The sequence below is a fragment of the Hordeum vulgare genome, unplaced genomic scaffold (assembly GCF_904849725.1).
Source record: "Hordeum vulgare subsp. vulgare unplaced genomic scaffold, MorexV3_pseudomolecules_assembly, whole genome shotgun sequence".
NCBI lineage: Eukaryota > Viridiplantae > Streptophyta > Magnoliopsida > Poales > Poaceae > Hordeum > Hordeum vulgare.
Window position 1 is genome coordinate 23801 of NW_025422749.1, and position 18054 is coordinate 41854.

At 35.8% G+C, this 18054-nt stretch overlaps 2 protein-coding genes and 2 non-coding genes across 4 annotated transcripts; 2 read left to right on the top strand and 2 right to left on the bottom strand.

Annotated features, from left to right (window-relative positions):
• Positions 1–233: 233 nt before the first annotated feature.
• On the bottom strand, positions 234–6393 carry LOC123423683 (30S ribosomal protein S18, chloroplastic). The gene has a single exon (XM_045107882.1). The coding sequence runs from the start codon at positions 6332–6334 to the stop codon at positions 5822–5824; it is 513 nt and encodes a 170-aa protein (XP_044963817.1). The 5' UTR covers positions 6335–6393; the 3' UTR covers positions 234–5821.
• Positions 6394–7719: 1326 nt separating this feature from the next.
• Positions 7720–7793, top strand: TRNAP-UGG. The gene has a single exon. It is a non-coding gene; the product is annotated as a tRNA-Pro (tRNA).
• A 139-nt stretch (positions 7794–7932) lies between these two features.
• On the top strand, positions 7933–8006 carry TRNAW-CCA. Its single transcript has one exon. It is a non-coding gene; the product is annotated as a tRNA-Trp (tRNA).
• Positions 8007–16110: 8104 nt separating this feature from the next.
• Positions 16111–17966, bottom strand: LOC123423686 (ribulose bisphosphate carboxylase large chain). Its single transcript, XM_045107885.1, has one exon. The coding sequence runs from the start codon at positions 17652–17654 to the stop codon at positions 16215–16217; it is 1440 nt and encodes a 479-aa protein (XP_044963820.1). The 5' UTR covers positions 17655–17966; the 3' UTR covers positions 16111–16214.
• Positions 17967–18054: the final 88 nt, after the last annotated feature.

An 18054-nucleotide genomic window follows, 5' to 3' on the forward strand; every position in this document is an offset into this window, starting at 1 on the left:
ATAGGTAACTAACCCACGCCCCCCTCTAAGAGCCGTATATGAAAATTTCATCTCGTACGGCTCAAGCAGAAACACACAAATTTTCAACGAATATTAGAAAAAAGGTTCAAAACTTCATCAGCCACTGAATCGGGTCGATTTGCCTTGAAGATAGCAAATAAAAAAAATCCGGAATATCTTCTTTGTGATGATAATGCCAAAAAATCTCAAGTTGGCGCGTCTTTCTTTCTTCCTTTCCCTTATGTTGGTCATTAGAGGCTTCTTGACTTTTCTCTTCCCTATTTTGGATTTTTTTTTATGCGTAATATAGAAATTATCTTGTTGTGATCCTATGAATCAGTTCAATTAAAACCTTAGATTCATACTAGAGCCACGATGATTTAGTCTCAAGCTAAACAAAAGGCAAGGGTTCTTCGAATAAGAACCGCTTGATAATCATTTATTGAAATTGAATCAGTGTAATGACTCGACAAAATCGATAGAAAAAAAGTTGTCTTTTGGGCAAACAAAATTGTAAGGAAGAAAATTTCTTTTTTATTTTTATTTAAGAACTACTTGAATTTTTCAGTCTGGTTGCGAGGTCTTAATAGTGAGTATGAATCATAGTTCCATTTTTTTTGATCCACTCTATCTATTTCGTGTTCCAGATACTAGAATAAATAATATCTGACGAATTAGAATCATCTTGATAGAGATAACAGGCCCTTTCTATGTATTATCAATAGGATCAATTCTAACAAGTCACACACTCATATTCCAGAGATACCGAAACAAAAAAATTCCGCGGTCGAACTACCATAATATCTAGAAATGTAGAGCTTAAACTAGAAAGGCTTTTTTGGATGGAAAAACTCTGACTTCCTAGTTTTAGTTAGTAGAAACCTAATTGGTTAAAATTCCATCCAGTAAAATGGAAGAATTATAAATTTCTAAAATGATAGATAGGAATATAGCGAATAAAGCCATTGCGACCCCCATAAAAGGAGTAGTCCCCCAACCCGGGGCGACTTTCCCATATTCCGAATTCAAGGGTTTCAGTAAACTACCTGCACCAGTTCGTTTTGGCCTAGGTTTAGAACTATCTTCAACGGTTTGTGTAGCCATAAATTATATTTAATCATTGGTGTTGACTTTGTATACTATTCCGTTGTAGTTGTAAATACACGATCTTTTCGTAGATCCATTGTAATCTTGAAATTCTATAAAAATGGAAACAGCAACTTTAGTCGCCATCTCCATATCTGGTTTACTTGTAAGCTTTACTGGGTATGCCTTATATACCGCGTTTGGGCAACCCTCTCAACAATTAAGAGATCCATTCGAAGAACACGGAGACTAATTTAAGTAAGAAGTCCCCCTATCTGGGAGACTTCTTACTTAAATGAAATTATTTTATTCTTTTAGTTGGAGTTGGTGGAACCTTAGGTGGTTCTCGGAAGAAGATAGCGAAAAAAATTATCCCTAAAGTCGAAACTAAAAGGAACGTATAAACCAATGCTTCCATAGATTCGATCGTGGTTTATTTACAATTATAACTTCCACACCTATTCATTTGTCATTTGGGAGAATTTCCCATATAAAGAAAGAAAAAGAGTCAAAGAAAGGATGGGAGATGTCAAATCAAAAAAGAGAGGTGAAAGATACCATAACAATGTGTATCAGACTGCCTGTTTCTTTGTAGTTGGATCTCCCACTTTTTGGAATGTTCCAAATTCCACTTGAGCATCCAAATCTGGATCAATACCAGCAAAAACATCTCGGAACAATGTTCTAGCGCCATGCCAAATGTGTCCGAAAAAGAAGAGCAAAGCAAAGGTAGCATGACCAAAAGTGAACCAACCCCTTGGACTGCTGCGAAAAACACCATCGGATTTCAAAGTAGCCCGGTCTAATTCAAAAATTTCCCCTAATTGAGAACGCCTCGCATATTTTTTTACAGTAGCAGGATCAGAATAATTTACTCCATTAAGTTCGCCACCATAGAACTCCACCGTTACGCCTACTTGTTCAACACTATATTTGGATTCTGCTCTTCTAAAAGGAACGTCCGCTCTAACAATTCCCTCCTCATCTACCAAAACAACCGGAAATGTTTCAAAAAAAGTAGGCATACGGCGTACAAAAAGCTCACGTCCTTCTTTATCTCTAAAGACGGGATGTCCTAACCATCCAACAGCTATTCCATCCCCATTGTCCATTGAGCCCGCTCTGAATAATCCCCCTTTTGCCGGATTATTACCAATATAATCATAAAAGGCTAATTTTTCGGGAATTTTAGACCAAGCTTCTGATAAACTAAGATTTTCGGCTAAACCATTGCTAACTCTTCGATATATTTCTTGCTGAAAGTATCCCTGATCCCACTGATAACGAGTAGGCCCAAATAATTCGATTGGGGTCGTTGCTGACCCATACCACATAGTTCCAGCAACTACGAAAGCTGCAAAAAAAACAGCAGCGATACTACTGGAAAGTACAGTTTCAATATTGCCCATACGTAATCCTTTATATAGACGTTGAGGCGGACGGACACTAAGATGGAATAAGCCCGCTAATATACCCAATGTACCCGCAGCAATATGATGAGAAGCTATTCCCCCCGGAACAAAAGGATCAAAACCTTCTGCACCCCACGCTGGATTTACAGCTTGTACTTTTCCAGTTAGTCCATAAGGATCGGATACCCATATCCCAGGACCATACAAACCCGTTACATGAAATGCCCCAAAGCCAAAGCAAGCCACCCCTGCAAGAAATAAATGAATTCCAAAGATCTTGGGCAAATCCAAAGAGGGTTTTCCCGTCCGCTCATCAGAGAATATTTCTAGGTCCCAATATACCCAATGCCAGATCGCTGCCAAGAAACACAAGCCAGAAAACACAATATGCGTAGCTGCCACACCTTCATAACTCCAAATACCCGGATTTGTTACAGTTCCTCCTGAAATACTCCAACCACCCCACGAATCCGTTATTCCTAAACGAGTCATGAAGGGAATTACGAACATACCTTGTCTCCACATTGGATCCAGAACAGGATCAGAGGGATCAAAAACTGCTAATTCGTATAAAGCCATTGAGCCAGCCCAACCAGAAACTAGAGCTGTGTGCATTATATGCACCGCAAGCAATCGACCCGGATCATTCAATACGACAGTATGAACACGATACCAAGGCAAACCCATGGAAATACCCCTTTAGCAAAGAAAAATAGACACGATGTCGCTTTATTTTATCGCATTGAAAAAGATTATCCATTGTACCTAACCCTTCTAGGGGATTCTGTGTCAGAAAGCGCGAATATTTATTTCATTCCATTAAAAATAAGAAGCCAATTCTGTTCATAAGAAGAAAGAGAAGCAGATCTATTCTATACTCGATAAGTGCCAATATGCAATGGGTAACTTGGCCAATTTGGAAAAAACGAAGAATAGATCGCTACCCCTCTTTGTTTAGCATTCGAATCACCCATTCCTTTTTCTTTATTCAATCTGTCTTACCTTTCTTATATGTATAACCTTTCCATCTATGTATTAATAGAATCTATAGTATTCATATAGAATAGAATAAGAATAAAATAGAATAGAATAAGAATAAAAATTAAGACAATAAACTGCAGATTCTTTCTTTCTGTTCCATTCTTACGTTTCCATATTAAAGTGTTTCTTACTTAAATTTAATAATATTAATCTAATATGCCCATTGGTGTTCCAAAAGTACCTTACCGGATTCCTGGAGATGAAGAAGCGACTTGGGTTGACTTATACAATGTTATGTATCGAGAAAGGACACTTTTTTTAGGTCAAGAGATTCGTTGCGAGATCACGAATCATATTACAGGTCTCATGGTATATCTGAGTATAGAAGATGGAATTAGTGATATTTTTTTGTTTATAAACTCCCCAGGCGGTTGGCTAATCTCAGGAATGGCTATTTTTGATACGATGCAAACGGTGACACCAGATATATATACAATATGCCTCGGAATAGCCGCGTCCATGGCGTCCTTCATTCTGCTTGGAGGAGAACCCGCCAAGCGTATAGCATTCCCTCACGCGAGGATTATGCTTCACCAACCTGCTAGTGCTTATTATCGGGCAAGGACACCAGAATTTTTACTAGAAGTAGAAGAGTTACACAAAGTTCGCGAAATGATCACAAGGGTTTATGCACTAAGAACAGGCAAGCCTTTTTGGGTTGTATCCGAAGACATGGAAAGGGATGTTTTTATGTCAGCAGACGAAGCCAAAGCTTATGGACTTGTCGATATTGTAGGGGATGAAATGATTGACAAGCACTGCGATACTGATCCAGTGTGGTTTCCGGAAATGTTTAAGGATTGGTAGTGTCCGGATTTCTTGTAAAGTTATTTCACAGCTAAATTCGTGTTTTCCTCGATTTAATAGAAAATAGAAAGACTTCATGATGAGCAATCATCAGGTTAAGATGGATCTAAACCAATCCATTTTTTTCTATATACATACAACATGCCAACGGTTAAACAACTTATTAGAAACGCAAGACAGCCAATACGAAATGCTAGAAAAACGGCTGCGCTTAAAGGATGCCCTCAGCGTCGAGGAACATGTGCTAGGGTGTATGTGCGACTCGTTCAGATCATGACTTCAAACAAATATAAAAAAAATTTGAAGTATCCCTGATTAGTACCAATGAATAGGATATAGCTTCTCTATCCTAGATTTCTATGGTATATGGAATTTCTGGTTTCCTTTGGTGCAAATCGAATTATCTAAATTTGGAAATAAGAAGCAATTCTCCCATTGGTAGCAAATGGTTATCCATTAAGCGGAGGAAATAGTAATAAAAAGAAAAAGGCTTATGCTCTTTTATCTTATAAAGAACGGACTAACAGGGTCAGCTACTTAGCCAACTTTCATAATTAAATACCGTCACTGTATGGATAACTCTTATTGTGAAAAGAGCTATTTACTCTATAATGGATAGGTAGAGCCAAAGAATGTGAACTATACAAGTTCGTAATACTTTTTGATGAAAGAAAGGGCTCCGGTGTATAGAGAGGGCCTCACCGTTTAAAAGGGAACCATAGAAACGATGGAACCCACTATTTTTTTTAGTATTATTTAGAATGAATTTGTTATTTCGTATAGAAATAACTGAACGGAGTGGAATAAAAAATCGTGGTTGGGAAGGTTACTATAGCAAAAGCCATTGGAATTAATATTTTATATATCGGAATAATTAGTTTTGTTATTAATGAGAAAAAGGGTGGCTAAAAGAAGAGAAATCATTAGTTATTCATTAAGGTTAATTTGATTCAATGACCAGAGTTCCGCGAGGATATATAGCCCGGAGACGACGAACAAAAATGCGTTCATTTGCCTCAAACTTTAGAGGGGCTCATTTAAGACTTAATCGAATGATTACCCAACAAGTAAAAAGAGCTTTTGTTTCCTCTCATCGAGATAGAGGTAGGCAAAAGAGGGATTTTCGTCGTTTGTGGATCACTCGGATAAACGCAGCAACGCGGGTATATAAAGTATTCGATAGTTATAGTAAATTAATACACAACCTGTACAAGAAGAAATTGATTCTTAATCGTAAAATGCTTGCACAAGTAGCTGTATCAAATCCAAATAATCTTTACACGATTTCCAATAAAATAAAGATCATCAATTAAAGGTATAAATAAAGTAATATACTGGAATAATAAAAGATGAATTCCCGGAGAGGGAACTCCGGGAAGATACAATAAATTAAGATTAAGTGGTAGGAATCGACGAGCTGGATTACTTTCTTTATAATATATATAGGTCTGGCCCTTGCGAATTCGAATAAAACATCAACAATCGGAACTTAAGTTCCGGTTGTTGTTTCTTAAATTTTGGTTGTAGTTTCTTAAGTTTCGATTGGAATTGTACTTTTGCGTTAATTGAGGAATATGTCTATTTTTTCTGGGTCTAGAACCTGTAATTATTGAAATTGACTGGGCTTGAAATTGTTTTTCGTTCTCATAGTTACGAAACGGTAAAAAAGATAAAATACGAGCCTGTTTTATAGCAAGAGTAATTAATCGTTGTTGTTTCAAGGTTAATCTATTTATTCGTCTCGATAATATTTTTCCTTGTTCACTAATAAATCTATTAATTAAACTCATGTTTCTATAATCAATTCGATCTCCCGGGCCAATCCGGGGACGCCTACGAAAAGGTTGTTTAGATTTACGAAAAGGTTGTTTGAATTTACGAAAAGTTTGCTTGGATTTACGAAAGGGTTGCTTGGATTTATTAAAAGTTTGCTTGGATTTACTAAAGGGTTGCTTAGATTTAAGAAAAGGTTGTTTAGATGTATACATGATTTATTCCTTATTTAATTTAAAATTGGAAAATGCACTTCTTTATTTTATTAATTTAGGATCCAGAAGAAGTAGTTTTTCTTTGATCCATATCTTATTTGATTCATATTTATAGTATATGAATACCCTCTATACATATGAAATAATATCGACCGGAAATCAGATGAGTTGATTTGTATTTTGTATTCTATACTATGTTTTATTTATATATAAAATATGAAGTTCTTACTCTTTCTGTTGTTTGGAAAGATCGAATACACGATGTTCCTATTTCTTTATTTCGTGATGAGTCGTATGCTTGCGACAATAACGACAAAATTTTTTGAATTCTAATTGTCCGGGTGTATTGTGGCGATTCTTTTGAGTACTATATCTAGAAATCCCCGTCGATTCCTCATTGGCACCTTTTCGAACACAACTGATGCATTCCAAAATAACTCTGATTCTAACATCTTTTCCCTTGGCCATGAACCTCCTTTTCCTTTTGGATTGACTTAATTTAATTCTTCTACTTATTCTTTTATTCTTCTATTTTGAATCCGAAGAAGAAGAATAAAATTCATTAGAATAATTTTTTTTTATTCTTAAATTAAGTAATAAAAAATAGAGAAATAATTAAAGAATACAATCCTTGTCGAATTAGCAAAGATTTTGGTTCGAAATCCTTTCATTTAATTAGTCAGCCCCGCCTTTTTCTATGCTCTGATTTCTGAGGCCTGATTTAGCTTGGGTACCCCTTTAAATTGAATTTCTATTTTTAAAAATAGGGTTTACCAAATTTTTAATGACTCTGAGGTTCAACCCAATCCATCTTTTCTTTCTTTTTCCTTCCGATACTAAAAAAAGATTGAAAAGGATAAGATAAAATTTTGTCATATCACGAAGAAATCTATCCCTCCCATAGCAATAACTAGAATTAAAAAAAAGGGAATGACAAAGCATCCGGGAATAAACGATTAATTTCTATCAATAAACCTGCTAAAGCACCAAACCATAGAGTACTTAGCACGGGTGCTACAGAGAGATATGTTTTTATATCCCGCATTGAAAATCCTCCTTCCTTGTTGGAATACATATATGATCATAAACTTATGCTATATATAAACTGAACCATAATCGACGAAATTTTCCGAAATTGTCCTATCCCTAAAAAATAAAAAGATGACCCCTTCTTCCTATATATTATCAAGGAAAAGTAATCTTTCTTTTATAGGCGAAATTCTATTGGATTTTAGCTGTATATAATTCCTTAATTATATGAGACCAAAAAGAAGAAATGACACGAGGGTTCTATATATAGATAGAGAAAGAATAAGAAAATTATGATGTGGAAAAGAAGACAGGAATTGTGTACAATGGCATTGCACAACAATTTAATTTGGAAAAGGGATGTAGCGCAGCTTGGTAGCGCGTTTGTTTTGGGTACAAAATGTCACAGGTTCAAATCCTGTCATCCCTACCTATTACTTCTTTCTTCTTTATAGGCAGTAGCAACGAGATCAATTAAAGTAAAGTGGGTATAACTGGAATTTGTGGAGACTATACGTACGTGAGATACATTAGGAATAGAAAAAGATTTTCTTTTTGAATGAATGAAAGCGCTCTTAGTTCAGTTCGGTAGAACGCGGGTCTCCAAAACCCGATGTCGTAGGTTCAAATCCTACAGAGCGTGATTCCATCTATCTTATGTCGAAGCAGAGTAAAATAATTTAACAAAATTGAATTGTAACTCCAATTTGACCTCCTCCAGACCAGAGAGGAGGTCAATAAAAAAAAAAAAATGACTCAATCAAAGATCCAACTGATCCCCACGCCTGTATTGCAAATACGCAGTCACGAATAATCCCGCTAAAGTAATAGGAATTAGGCCTAAGACGATTCCAAATAGAAAAACTTCAATCATTTCGATTTGTTCGGGGGGATAAAAAAAGAGGTACGATCTATCCCTAAATAGTACTCTAAATTATCCACGAATCTCAATGACCAAGAAAAGAATTCCTAATTAGTCTGGAAAAGAGTCGTAGAATATCAGGAATCCCAAAGAAAGATTTTGCTTTTCTGAATTATTATTATTCAGTCAATTCAAATAAGACGTATCTTGTTCAAGCCAATAAATAGAGCTGGGGTTATAGTTAAAGCAGCCAGTAGAAAACCGAAATAACTAGTTAAAGTAAGCATGAAAGAGTTAAATTCCATTTATTTTTTTTTACTACACTACATATGTTGGTAAAGCATTTACCTAAGTTATGGAAAATTCATAATTCATCAGTTATTTTAGATAATACTAAAAAACAAGATAGAGTGAGATACAGAAGTGTAAAAGAAAGTGGATTCATCAGATGATACATGAGTCCCTAATTTCGAATCAAGAGATTTGTTATGGAATTTTTCAATTGAGTAAAGTAATAATATTAAGAACTAGATCATATAACCCCATTGAATGAAAAAATGAAATTGGATTTTCAGGGAAATTTCGGAATAAGAGATAAATAAACAATTGAATTTGAAAAAAAAACTTCTTTCTATTTTGGATAATTTCTTTTTCAATAGGACCCTCTTTTTGGACTGAACGATCGAATATTCCCCTATTCCTTCTTATTTTAATTTTAACTGATTGTATTCTATATGGAATAAGAGGAGAAGAAAAGCATTCCACGACCTCCCGAGGGTCTGTTAAAAAAAAAAGAAAGCTCTTCCTTGAATTTACTTTATTTTTATTCCTTTTTCGAACTCCAACCAAAGTAGATTCGAAGACGAGTCACTTCAATTATCCTTTTAAGTTCTATTCTATCTTCTGTCTTTCCCTATTTCATCTCGTAAAGTTCCACGCTCGCAGTTTGGTCAAGAAAGTTAGACCTAATCCAACAAACAAGACAAGGATTAATTACGAATTATGAAAGGATAAATTTCACATATATATACTTGTCCTTGTATTGTGTCAGTATGAGAATATCCTTCCTAAATTATTTATCCAAACCTATTGATCATTAACTTAGATTTTCCCAAGATTTTGGCTGCTATTCCGAATTACTCTATTATTCCGAAGCCAAGGAAAATAAATAGAACCTACAAAAAAGGGGTTTTCTATTGACGCCTTGAATAACATATAGCTTACCTATAGACAAAAAAAAGTAATTATGTTTCGGAACCAGGCAAAACCAGATTGCTGTGCCATAGGAAGGATAGCTATACTAATTCGGTATACTCAAAATACACCTTTGGTACAAAATTGACAATCTCACAAGGATGAAATATCAGTAATTTTCTATTTACTGGTTGATCCCATCTTTTACGGAATCAATTCCTTTTTTGAATGTACAAAAATTTTGGGAGTTCAGCATGTCTGGAAGCACGGGAGAACGTTCTTTTGCTGATATTATTACCAGTATTCGATACTGGGTTATTCATAGCATTACTATACCTTCCCTATTCATTGCGGGTTGGTTATTTGTCAGTACGGGTTTAGCTTATGACGTGTTTGGAAGTCCTAGGCCAAACGAATATTTCACGGAAAGCCGACAAGGAATTCCGTTAATAACCGACCGTTTTGATTCTTTAGAACAACTCGATGAATTTAGTAGATCCTTTTAGGAGGCCCTCAATGACCATAGATCGAACCTATCCTATTTTTACAGTGCGATGGCTGGCTATTCACGGACTAGCTGTACCTACTGTTTTTTTCTTGGGATCAATATCAGCAATGCAGTTCATCCAACGATAAACCAAATTCCAACTATAGAACTATGACACAATCAAACCCGAATGAACAAAATGTTGAATTGAATCGTACCAGTCTATACTGGGGTTTATTACTCATTTTTGTACTTGCTGTTTTATTTTCCAATTACTTCTTCAATTGAGAGAAAGAAAGAGACTAATAAGAATTCTCTTATCCCATTTGGAAAGATACCATCCTTATAACTACCCATGACTGTTTTTGTCTCTAGCATGACCAATTGATAAAATGTGGAGGAAAGTAGGGGAAATGGCCGATACTACTGGAAGAATTCCTCTTTGGCTGATAGGTACTGTAGCTGGTATTCCTGTGATTGGTTTAGTAGGTGTTTTCTTTTATGGTTCATATTCTGGATTGGGTTCATCTCTATAGTAATCGGAGGGACCAGATTGTAAACATGAAAAAGTAGGAGCTTAGCGGGTCCTTACCCCCTTTATCTGATTAGAGCGGAAAGGACCCGCGGAATTTTTACTCTTATAACGCGAATTGAATCTATTCGATTCACTCTTATGAAGCAACAAGAAAAAGAGATCACTCGAGGATCCAATATCTTATTCCACAAAGGAAGTATCCTGAAAATCCTTGATTTAGTTTCGAGTAATAAACTAATAAAACCTTAATCAAAACTATTCAACTAGCCTAAAAATAAAAAAAAAACCTTCAATGGAAGAGTTTACTTTTTTTTGCAAAATTTCTGTAAGTTTGAAGTTAAACTTAATTAAACAAGCCAAGCAATTCTATTTGCTTACAATCACAAGAAATTTGTCCCCCGCCATATTTTCTTCCCCTCTGTTTGTCCACTACCTCGGCTAAACCTAAGCAAAAGAAAAAGAGGCCCAAGAGACAGACCCGAATAAAGAAGAAATAGTAAAGTAATCTTTGACGAATTAGGAAGAAAAAGGATTCTTATTTTGATACAAGAAGAATCGGCACAAGAAAAAGCCTTTTTCTTGTGCCGAATAGACGATTAAGAAGACCTGCAATCCCTCGAAAGAAATTTAAATTTTATTGTTCTCGCCTTTGCCTTGGATTCTCTTCTTTTGCATGAGATATAAATAAGGAATTCCAGACATCTCGTAAACAAAAAAAAGTCTAAACAAAAAAAGGATTTCCAAAAAAGATCATAGATAATTCTAGCAATTGCCAATAAATCGAGGCTTTTTACCAACTTGATGGTAAGAAATTCCGGGACCTAGAAATTCATTTCGTACAATTGAACCTTTTCAAACTGTTTCTTTTTGAGAACCAAAAAAACTTGTGCCAAAATAACGGATGCGAAGAAGAACAAAAGGCCTTGGACACGTAATGGATCCTGAAGCACGATTTCTGCGTCCCCCTGACCAAAACCTCCCACATTAGGATTGCTTGTTAATGGTTGATCAATCTTGATGGATTCCCCCTCTGAAACAAGAAGTTCTGGTCCGGGAGGTATAATATCAATCACTTGGCGTCCATCTGATGCATCAACTATGGATATTTCATACCCCCCTTTTTCTTTACGTAGTATTTTTCTTACTATACCTGTTGACGTAGCATTATAGACTGTATTGTTACTCTTGCTACCATCAGGATAGATCTGTCCTCTTCCTCGGTTTCCCCCTACATATATAGGATATTTTAAGAAATGAGCATCTTTCTTCGTAGCAGGATCAGGGGAAAGAATGGGAAAGACAATTTCACTATATTTCTTACCGGGAACAGGGCCTATCACAAGAATATTTTTTTTATCGGGACGATAACTCTGAAAAGCAAGATTTCCTATCTTTTCTTTTAACTCAGGGGAAATACGGTCGGGCGGCGCTAATTCAAATCCCTCGGGCAAAATAAGAACAGCACCTACATTCAACCCTCCCTTTTTTCCATTAGCAAGAACTTGTTTCAATTGCATATCATAAGGAATTCGAAGAACTGCTTCAAATACAGTATCGGGAAGCACAGCTTGGGGAACTTCAATATCGACGGGCTTGCTAGCTAAATGGCAATTGGCACATACAATTCGCCCAGTTGCTTCTCGTGGGTTTTCATAACCCTGCTGCGCAAAAATGGGATATGCATTTGAAATAGATGTCCGAGTTATTACGTATATCATGATCGATACAGAAATCGATCGAGTTATCTGTTCCTTTACCCAAGAAAAAGTATTTCTATTTTCCATGTCCAATCACAGATCCCAGAATTTCTACAATAAATTAGATAGGTAGCTAAGCTAATCTAGTTCCCTATACACGAATTTGTTGGCATTCTACTGCAACAGTTGTACTGCAATGATGAATACCTTAAAGCAGGTATAAATAGAAAGAATTTTGGTAAAATGGAAAAGGGCTTTCTTTCTAAAGAAAGATGCTAATTTGATTAATATTAATATCGGGAGATCAAATGAATTTATGCTTCACTAATTGAATGATAAATGACTACAAGCGAAGGAGATAGACGGTTTAAACAAAAAAAGACCCAAAATTTCAAACATGTATCTAGAATTACTGGAAAACTACAAACAAAAATAGTGAAAATAAGCTCATTAGGAGCCCATCCAAAATCGTTATAGACCCAACGAATTACTAGTTCCCAACCACGGGTGGAGTGAAATCCAACAAAAAAATCAGTAACTAAAAGAATAAAAAAAGCTTTTATTGAGTCATTTAAATTATAGAAGAATTCCTGAACCCAAGAATTCAAAATGACAAGTTCCTCTTTACCCAGAAAAAAAGAACCACTTAGAATAGCCAAACAGATTATATTTGTCGAGAAATGCAAAATGATATGGAGATGATCCTCATTATTTATTTTGACCCATTGTATTATTTCCTTGTGTATTCCTGTAGGAGGTTTTTGTACATGTGTCTTTAGTTTCCCTTTTATCATCTCGTCCAAGAGAGAAAGTTCTTCTAATTCTATGAATCTTTCTAGAATCCTTTTCTCTTGAATATCAGTTAAGAGAGTTTCGGATTGCCTGGTATTCCACCAATTCTTAATCCAAAGTTCCAGACATTTGTTAAATGAGGAAGAGACCCCCCAAGGCAAAAGTACGATAAATACAAGATATAGTAAAGAAGGCAATGCTTTCTTTTTTTTCATTTTTGATCTGTAAATGGAGTTGTTAATGAATATGCTTCATTCGCTGACTCTATTCCATTCCCTGACTCTATATGATATTTCTATTTCATGATATTTCTATTTCTTTGAAGCAAAAACTCTATAGGTTTGATACCCTGTATCTATTCTTCTTTTTTGTATATTAGTGGAATTTCAGTGCATTGGGTTCTTTCTTAGATCTAGATGGAATGAAATAGTGAAATAGAATAAAAAAAGCCCTTTCGGGTGAAAATGGAAGAGAAGAATAGTATGCAATATATCTAACTTCGACAAAAAAAATTTAAAATAATTTTATCTTATCCTCGTTTGTTCCTTCCTTTAGATAAATACTTAAAAATCCCCTTACAATAACAAATCCAATTTCGAAGGGACTTCCTCCCCATGTTGAGAAAACTTTTCTTCTTCCAATTTATCTTTTCTTCATTCAATTCAGTTCAAAAAAGATACCTCAAAATACTTCAATTGGTACGCGCAAGAAATAGGCCAATTCGGCAGCTTTTTGTTCAATTTCTCGTGGAGTAAAAAACTTATCATCAGTACGAGTCAAGGGAATGATCCCCTGGCCCCGGATTTCCATATAAAGAATACGACGAGGATAAAGACCCTCTTTAACCTGAATTCTAATTGATTGGATATCCCGCATAAGGAATCGAAGGAAGACGCGACGTTTTATTCCAGGGAATCCCCAACGAAAAATGCAAACTATTCCCTCTTTTCTATCGAATCGGTCATAACCACTACCTACATTCCACAAAATAGTACACCACAGGTAGGAGCTAATGAATAGGCCTGCGATTCCGTAGAAAGACATCACGACCCCCTGCGGAAAAAAAAGAATTTCTTGAGATGGAAGTATAGATATAATATTCTTACCAAGATAACTGGAAGTCCCAACCAATAAGAATCCTAGTGAACCTAGAAAAAGAATACAGGCCCAGAAAAAATTACTCCTTTTTCGAGAACCTTTTAGAAGTTCTACCCATATGTGTTCTGATCGCCAATTCATATTAGATATACTAAATCCAGCAGCGGTCGATTGAAATTGAGAGAATAAGCTAAATAATTTTGCCTTTACTTTTTTTGATTCTGAAATCGCCTTCAGCAACTAGTACTCCTGTGAAATAATAGGTTAGATACATTGACTTTCTATTCAAAAAATATTCGTTGATTCAATTAAAATAAATAAAAAAAAACTCGCTATACCAAGCTCTGCATATTCATGCATTTATGCTCGTAGCCTATATCTGCATCCATAGCCGTTTTTCATTTGTGTGTAGAAAGTGTGTGTAGAAAAAGTCACATACCCTACCATATTATATTACTTACACTAAAAAATACTAGACAATCTTTTTTTTTTGCACATAAAGAAATAAAGAAGTCATTGCAATTGCCGGAAATACTAAGCCTACTAAAGGCACGAAAATAGAAGGTAAGTTTAAATCCGTCATGGAATAGGTGTCTCAATTCAAATTTACTATTTCTATCTAGTCGAAAAATATCTTAAGATTCTTATGATATAATTAAGTATATCTATTATAAGGAATATTGACTATTGTATTTTTTTAGTTTGCAAAATATTCTGTAAAAAAAATGATAAGGATAATAAGAAAATTCCAAAAAAGGAGAACTAATTAAAAAGATTTTTTTTATTTTCCCATCCTCATGGCCTTTCTATCTTTCTAATCTAATTTGAAATTGGATTCAAAAGAAAGCGACTAGAATTTACTTCCTGCATACATACTTCTCTAGAAGCGCATACAATAATGCGTGGTAAAGGCAGAAAAATAGTATATTCAATCAAAATCAAAGGGCAAATTATCTTACCTACTATAGATCCCCTACTACCCTCTTAAGATCCCCTACTACCCTCTTAAGATCCCCCCTACTACCCTCTTAGACTTTTAAAGGCGATATACCACCCAAAGAAAGGGTATGAAAATGCCGGGTGGTGTTAGCTTTTCGACGAAGACCCGTCCTGTGCCGCGAAGTCCTGTTAGTAAGACCCCGCGCAATAATGGATTATAGAAGAATAGTATTCAAAATACTGCTCTGGACGCATATAGTAGCATTGCGATTCCTAATCTTTTTTATTTATGAATATGAACAGAAAAAATTCATTGTATCGTTGGGTCGGAGCGGAGGTTTGGTCCAGAAAAATTAGGAACAAAACGTCTACTCTACCACACTGAAGTCTATAGCGCTGTATTTCCACGAAAGTATAATTCTTACCATCAGGATACGCTCCTTTCAACGTCTCTCCGATGGGTCCAGGTTCTATGTCCAATCCCAAATCAAGGATTTCTCGCTCTTGATCGGAGTCATAAACTAAAACTACCTTTTTATCCTTTTTATTAAGGTTATAGAAAACTTCCTTATCTAGTTCTAGCATGTTGACTCACGATTACGCCTGTTAAAAGTTTCAAACGTCCTCTTTTTTGAAATTGAAAGAGAGTCTTATAAAAAGGTCTAACTTCCAAACTATGTCTTTTTTCATTCATTCTCCTTTAGTTTTTTTCTCTATCTAGAAGTGGAATAGAATAACCCGGTTGAAGGGTAATGATCATACGTCTGTAATGCATTGTACGGCCCAGAATAGGTCCTATTCTTCTACCTTTTCCAGGTAGTCGATGGCTATTCACAGCTACCACCTTAATCCAAAGAAGAGTTTGAACCAATGCTTTATTTCTGTCTTAGTGAATCCCGATTCGACATTAAAAGTATATTGATTCTTTCCCAATAAACGAAGACTTTTTTCTGTAAATACTGCGTATTTGATTCCATTATCATATGATACTACTATATTTTATTATTTTCTTTTTATTTCTTTATTGTATTATACCTTAATATATATATATATTCTAGATATATAGAATAGACGAATCTCGATTTGTCAAGTCTCATGATCATATCATGATCTATTTTTATTCGGCTCAATCTTTTTTATAAAAAAAAAGATTGAGCCGAGTTTAATTGCAATCAATTAGAAGAATAAAGAAGAATTACTGCATTTCATAACTTATTTTTTTCTCTTTTTATTTCGTTTATTTTTTTTTAGACCTTCTTATCGATAGTATCTACCGGCTCGAACTCGAATTTGATCGCCTTCCATACTTCACAAGCTGCGGCTAGTTCAGGACTCCATTTGCAAGCTGCTCGGATAATTTCATTACCTTCGCGAGCAAGATCACGCCCTTCGTTACGAGCTTGTACACAAGCTTCTAAAGCCACTCGATTAGCTGCTGCACCAGGTGCATTCCCCCAAGGATGTCCTAAAGTTCCTCCACCAAATTGTAATACAGAATCGTCCCCAAAGATTTCGGTCAGAGCTGGCATATGCCAAACATGAATACCACCTGAAGCTACCGGTATAACACCTGGCATGGATACCCAGTCCTGAGTGAAAAAGATACCGCGAGCACGATCTTTTTCAATAAAATCATCGCGCAATAAATCAACAAAACCTAAAGTCATTTCGCGTTCCCCTTCTAACTTACCTACTACTGTACCGGAGTGGATATGATCTCCCCCAGACATACGCAATGCTTTAGCTAATACACGGAAATGCATACCATGATTTTTCTGTCTATCAATAACTGCATGCATTGCACGGTGAATGTGAAGAAGTAAGCCATTGTCGCGGCAATAGTGAGCCAAAGTAGTATTTGCGGTGAATCCCCCGGTTAAGTAGTCATGCATTACAATAGGAACCCCTAATTCTCTCGCAAATACAGCTCTCTTAATCATTTCTTCACATGTACCCGCAGTCGCATTCAAGTAATGCCCCTTGATTTCACCGGTTTCGGCCTGTGATTTATAAATAGCTTCGGCACAAAAGACAAAACGGTCTCTCCAGCGCATAAATGGTTGTGAGTTTACGTTTTCATCATCTTTGGTAAAATCAAGTCCACCACGTAGACACTCATAACACGCTCTACCATAATTTTTTGCGGATAATCCCAATTTTGGTTTAATAGTACATCCCAATAAAGGACGGCCATACTTGTTCAACTTATCTCTTTCAACTTGGATACCATGAGGCGGGCCTTGGAAAGTTTTTGAATAAGTAGGGGGAATTCGTAGATCCTCCAAACGTAGAGCACGTAGGGCTTTGAACCCAAATACGTTACCCACAATGGAAGTAAACATGTTAGTAACGGAACCCTCCTCAAATAGGTCTAATGGATAAGCTACATAACAGATCCATTGGCTGTCTTCCCCAGCAACAGGCTCGATGTGATAGCATCGTCCTTTGTAACGATCAAGACTGGTAAGTCCATCAGTCCAAACAGTTGTCCATGTACCAGTAGAAGATTCGGCAGCTACTGCAGCCCCTGCTTCTTCGGGCGGAACCCCAGGCTGAGGACTTACTCGGAATGCTGCCAAGATATCAGTATCCTTAGTTTCATACTCTGGGGTGTAGTAAGTCAATTTATAATCTTTAACACCAGCTTGAAATCCAACACCTGCTTTAGTTTCTGTTTGTGGTGACATAAGTCCCTCCCTACAACTCTTGAATTAAGAATTCTCACAATAACAGGGTCTACTCGATGTTAATTAGGCGTAAATGAAACTTTAGCAAAAATCTCGTAAAACAAAAAGGATATTCAATTAATATAATATCAACTCATTAAAGAAAATTGAGGGCATGCTTAGGTTAATGAATATGTTTCATTCATATATAATGCGTACACCCTGTGTATGTTCTATCCTATAGGAATTCCACTATAGGAATTCGATAGGAATTGAGTTGTTGTTATGGTAAGTTAACACGGTTCGTTATTAAACCATGGATTTGATTTACCAAATCCATCATTATTGTATACTCTTTGATAGGTATAGCGCAACCCAAATTAATCCCTAATCCTTATTTTACAAGTTCTTAATAGGTCTC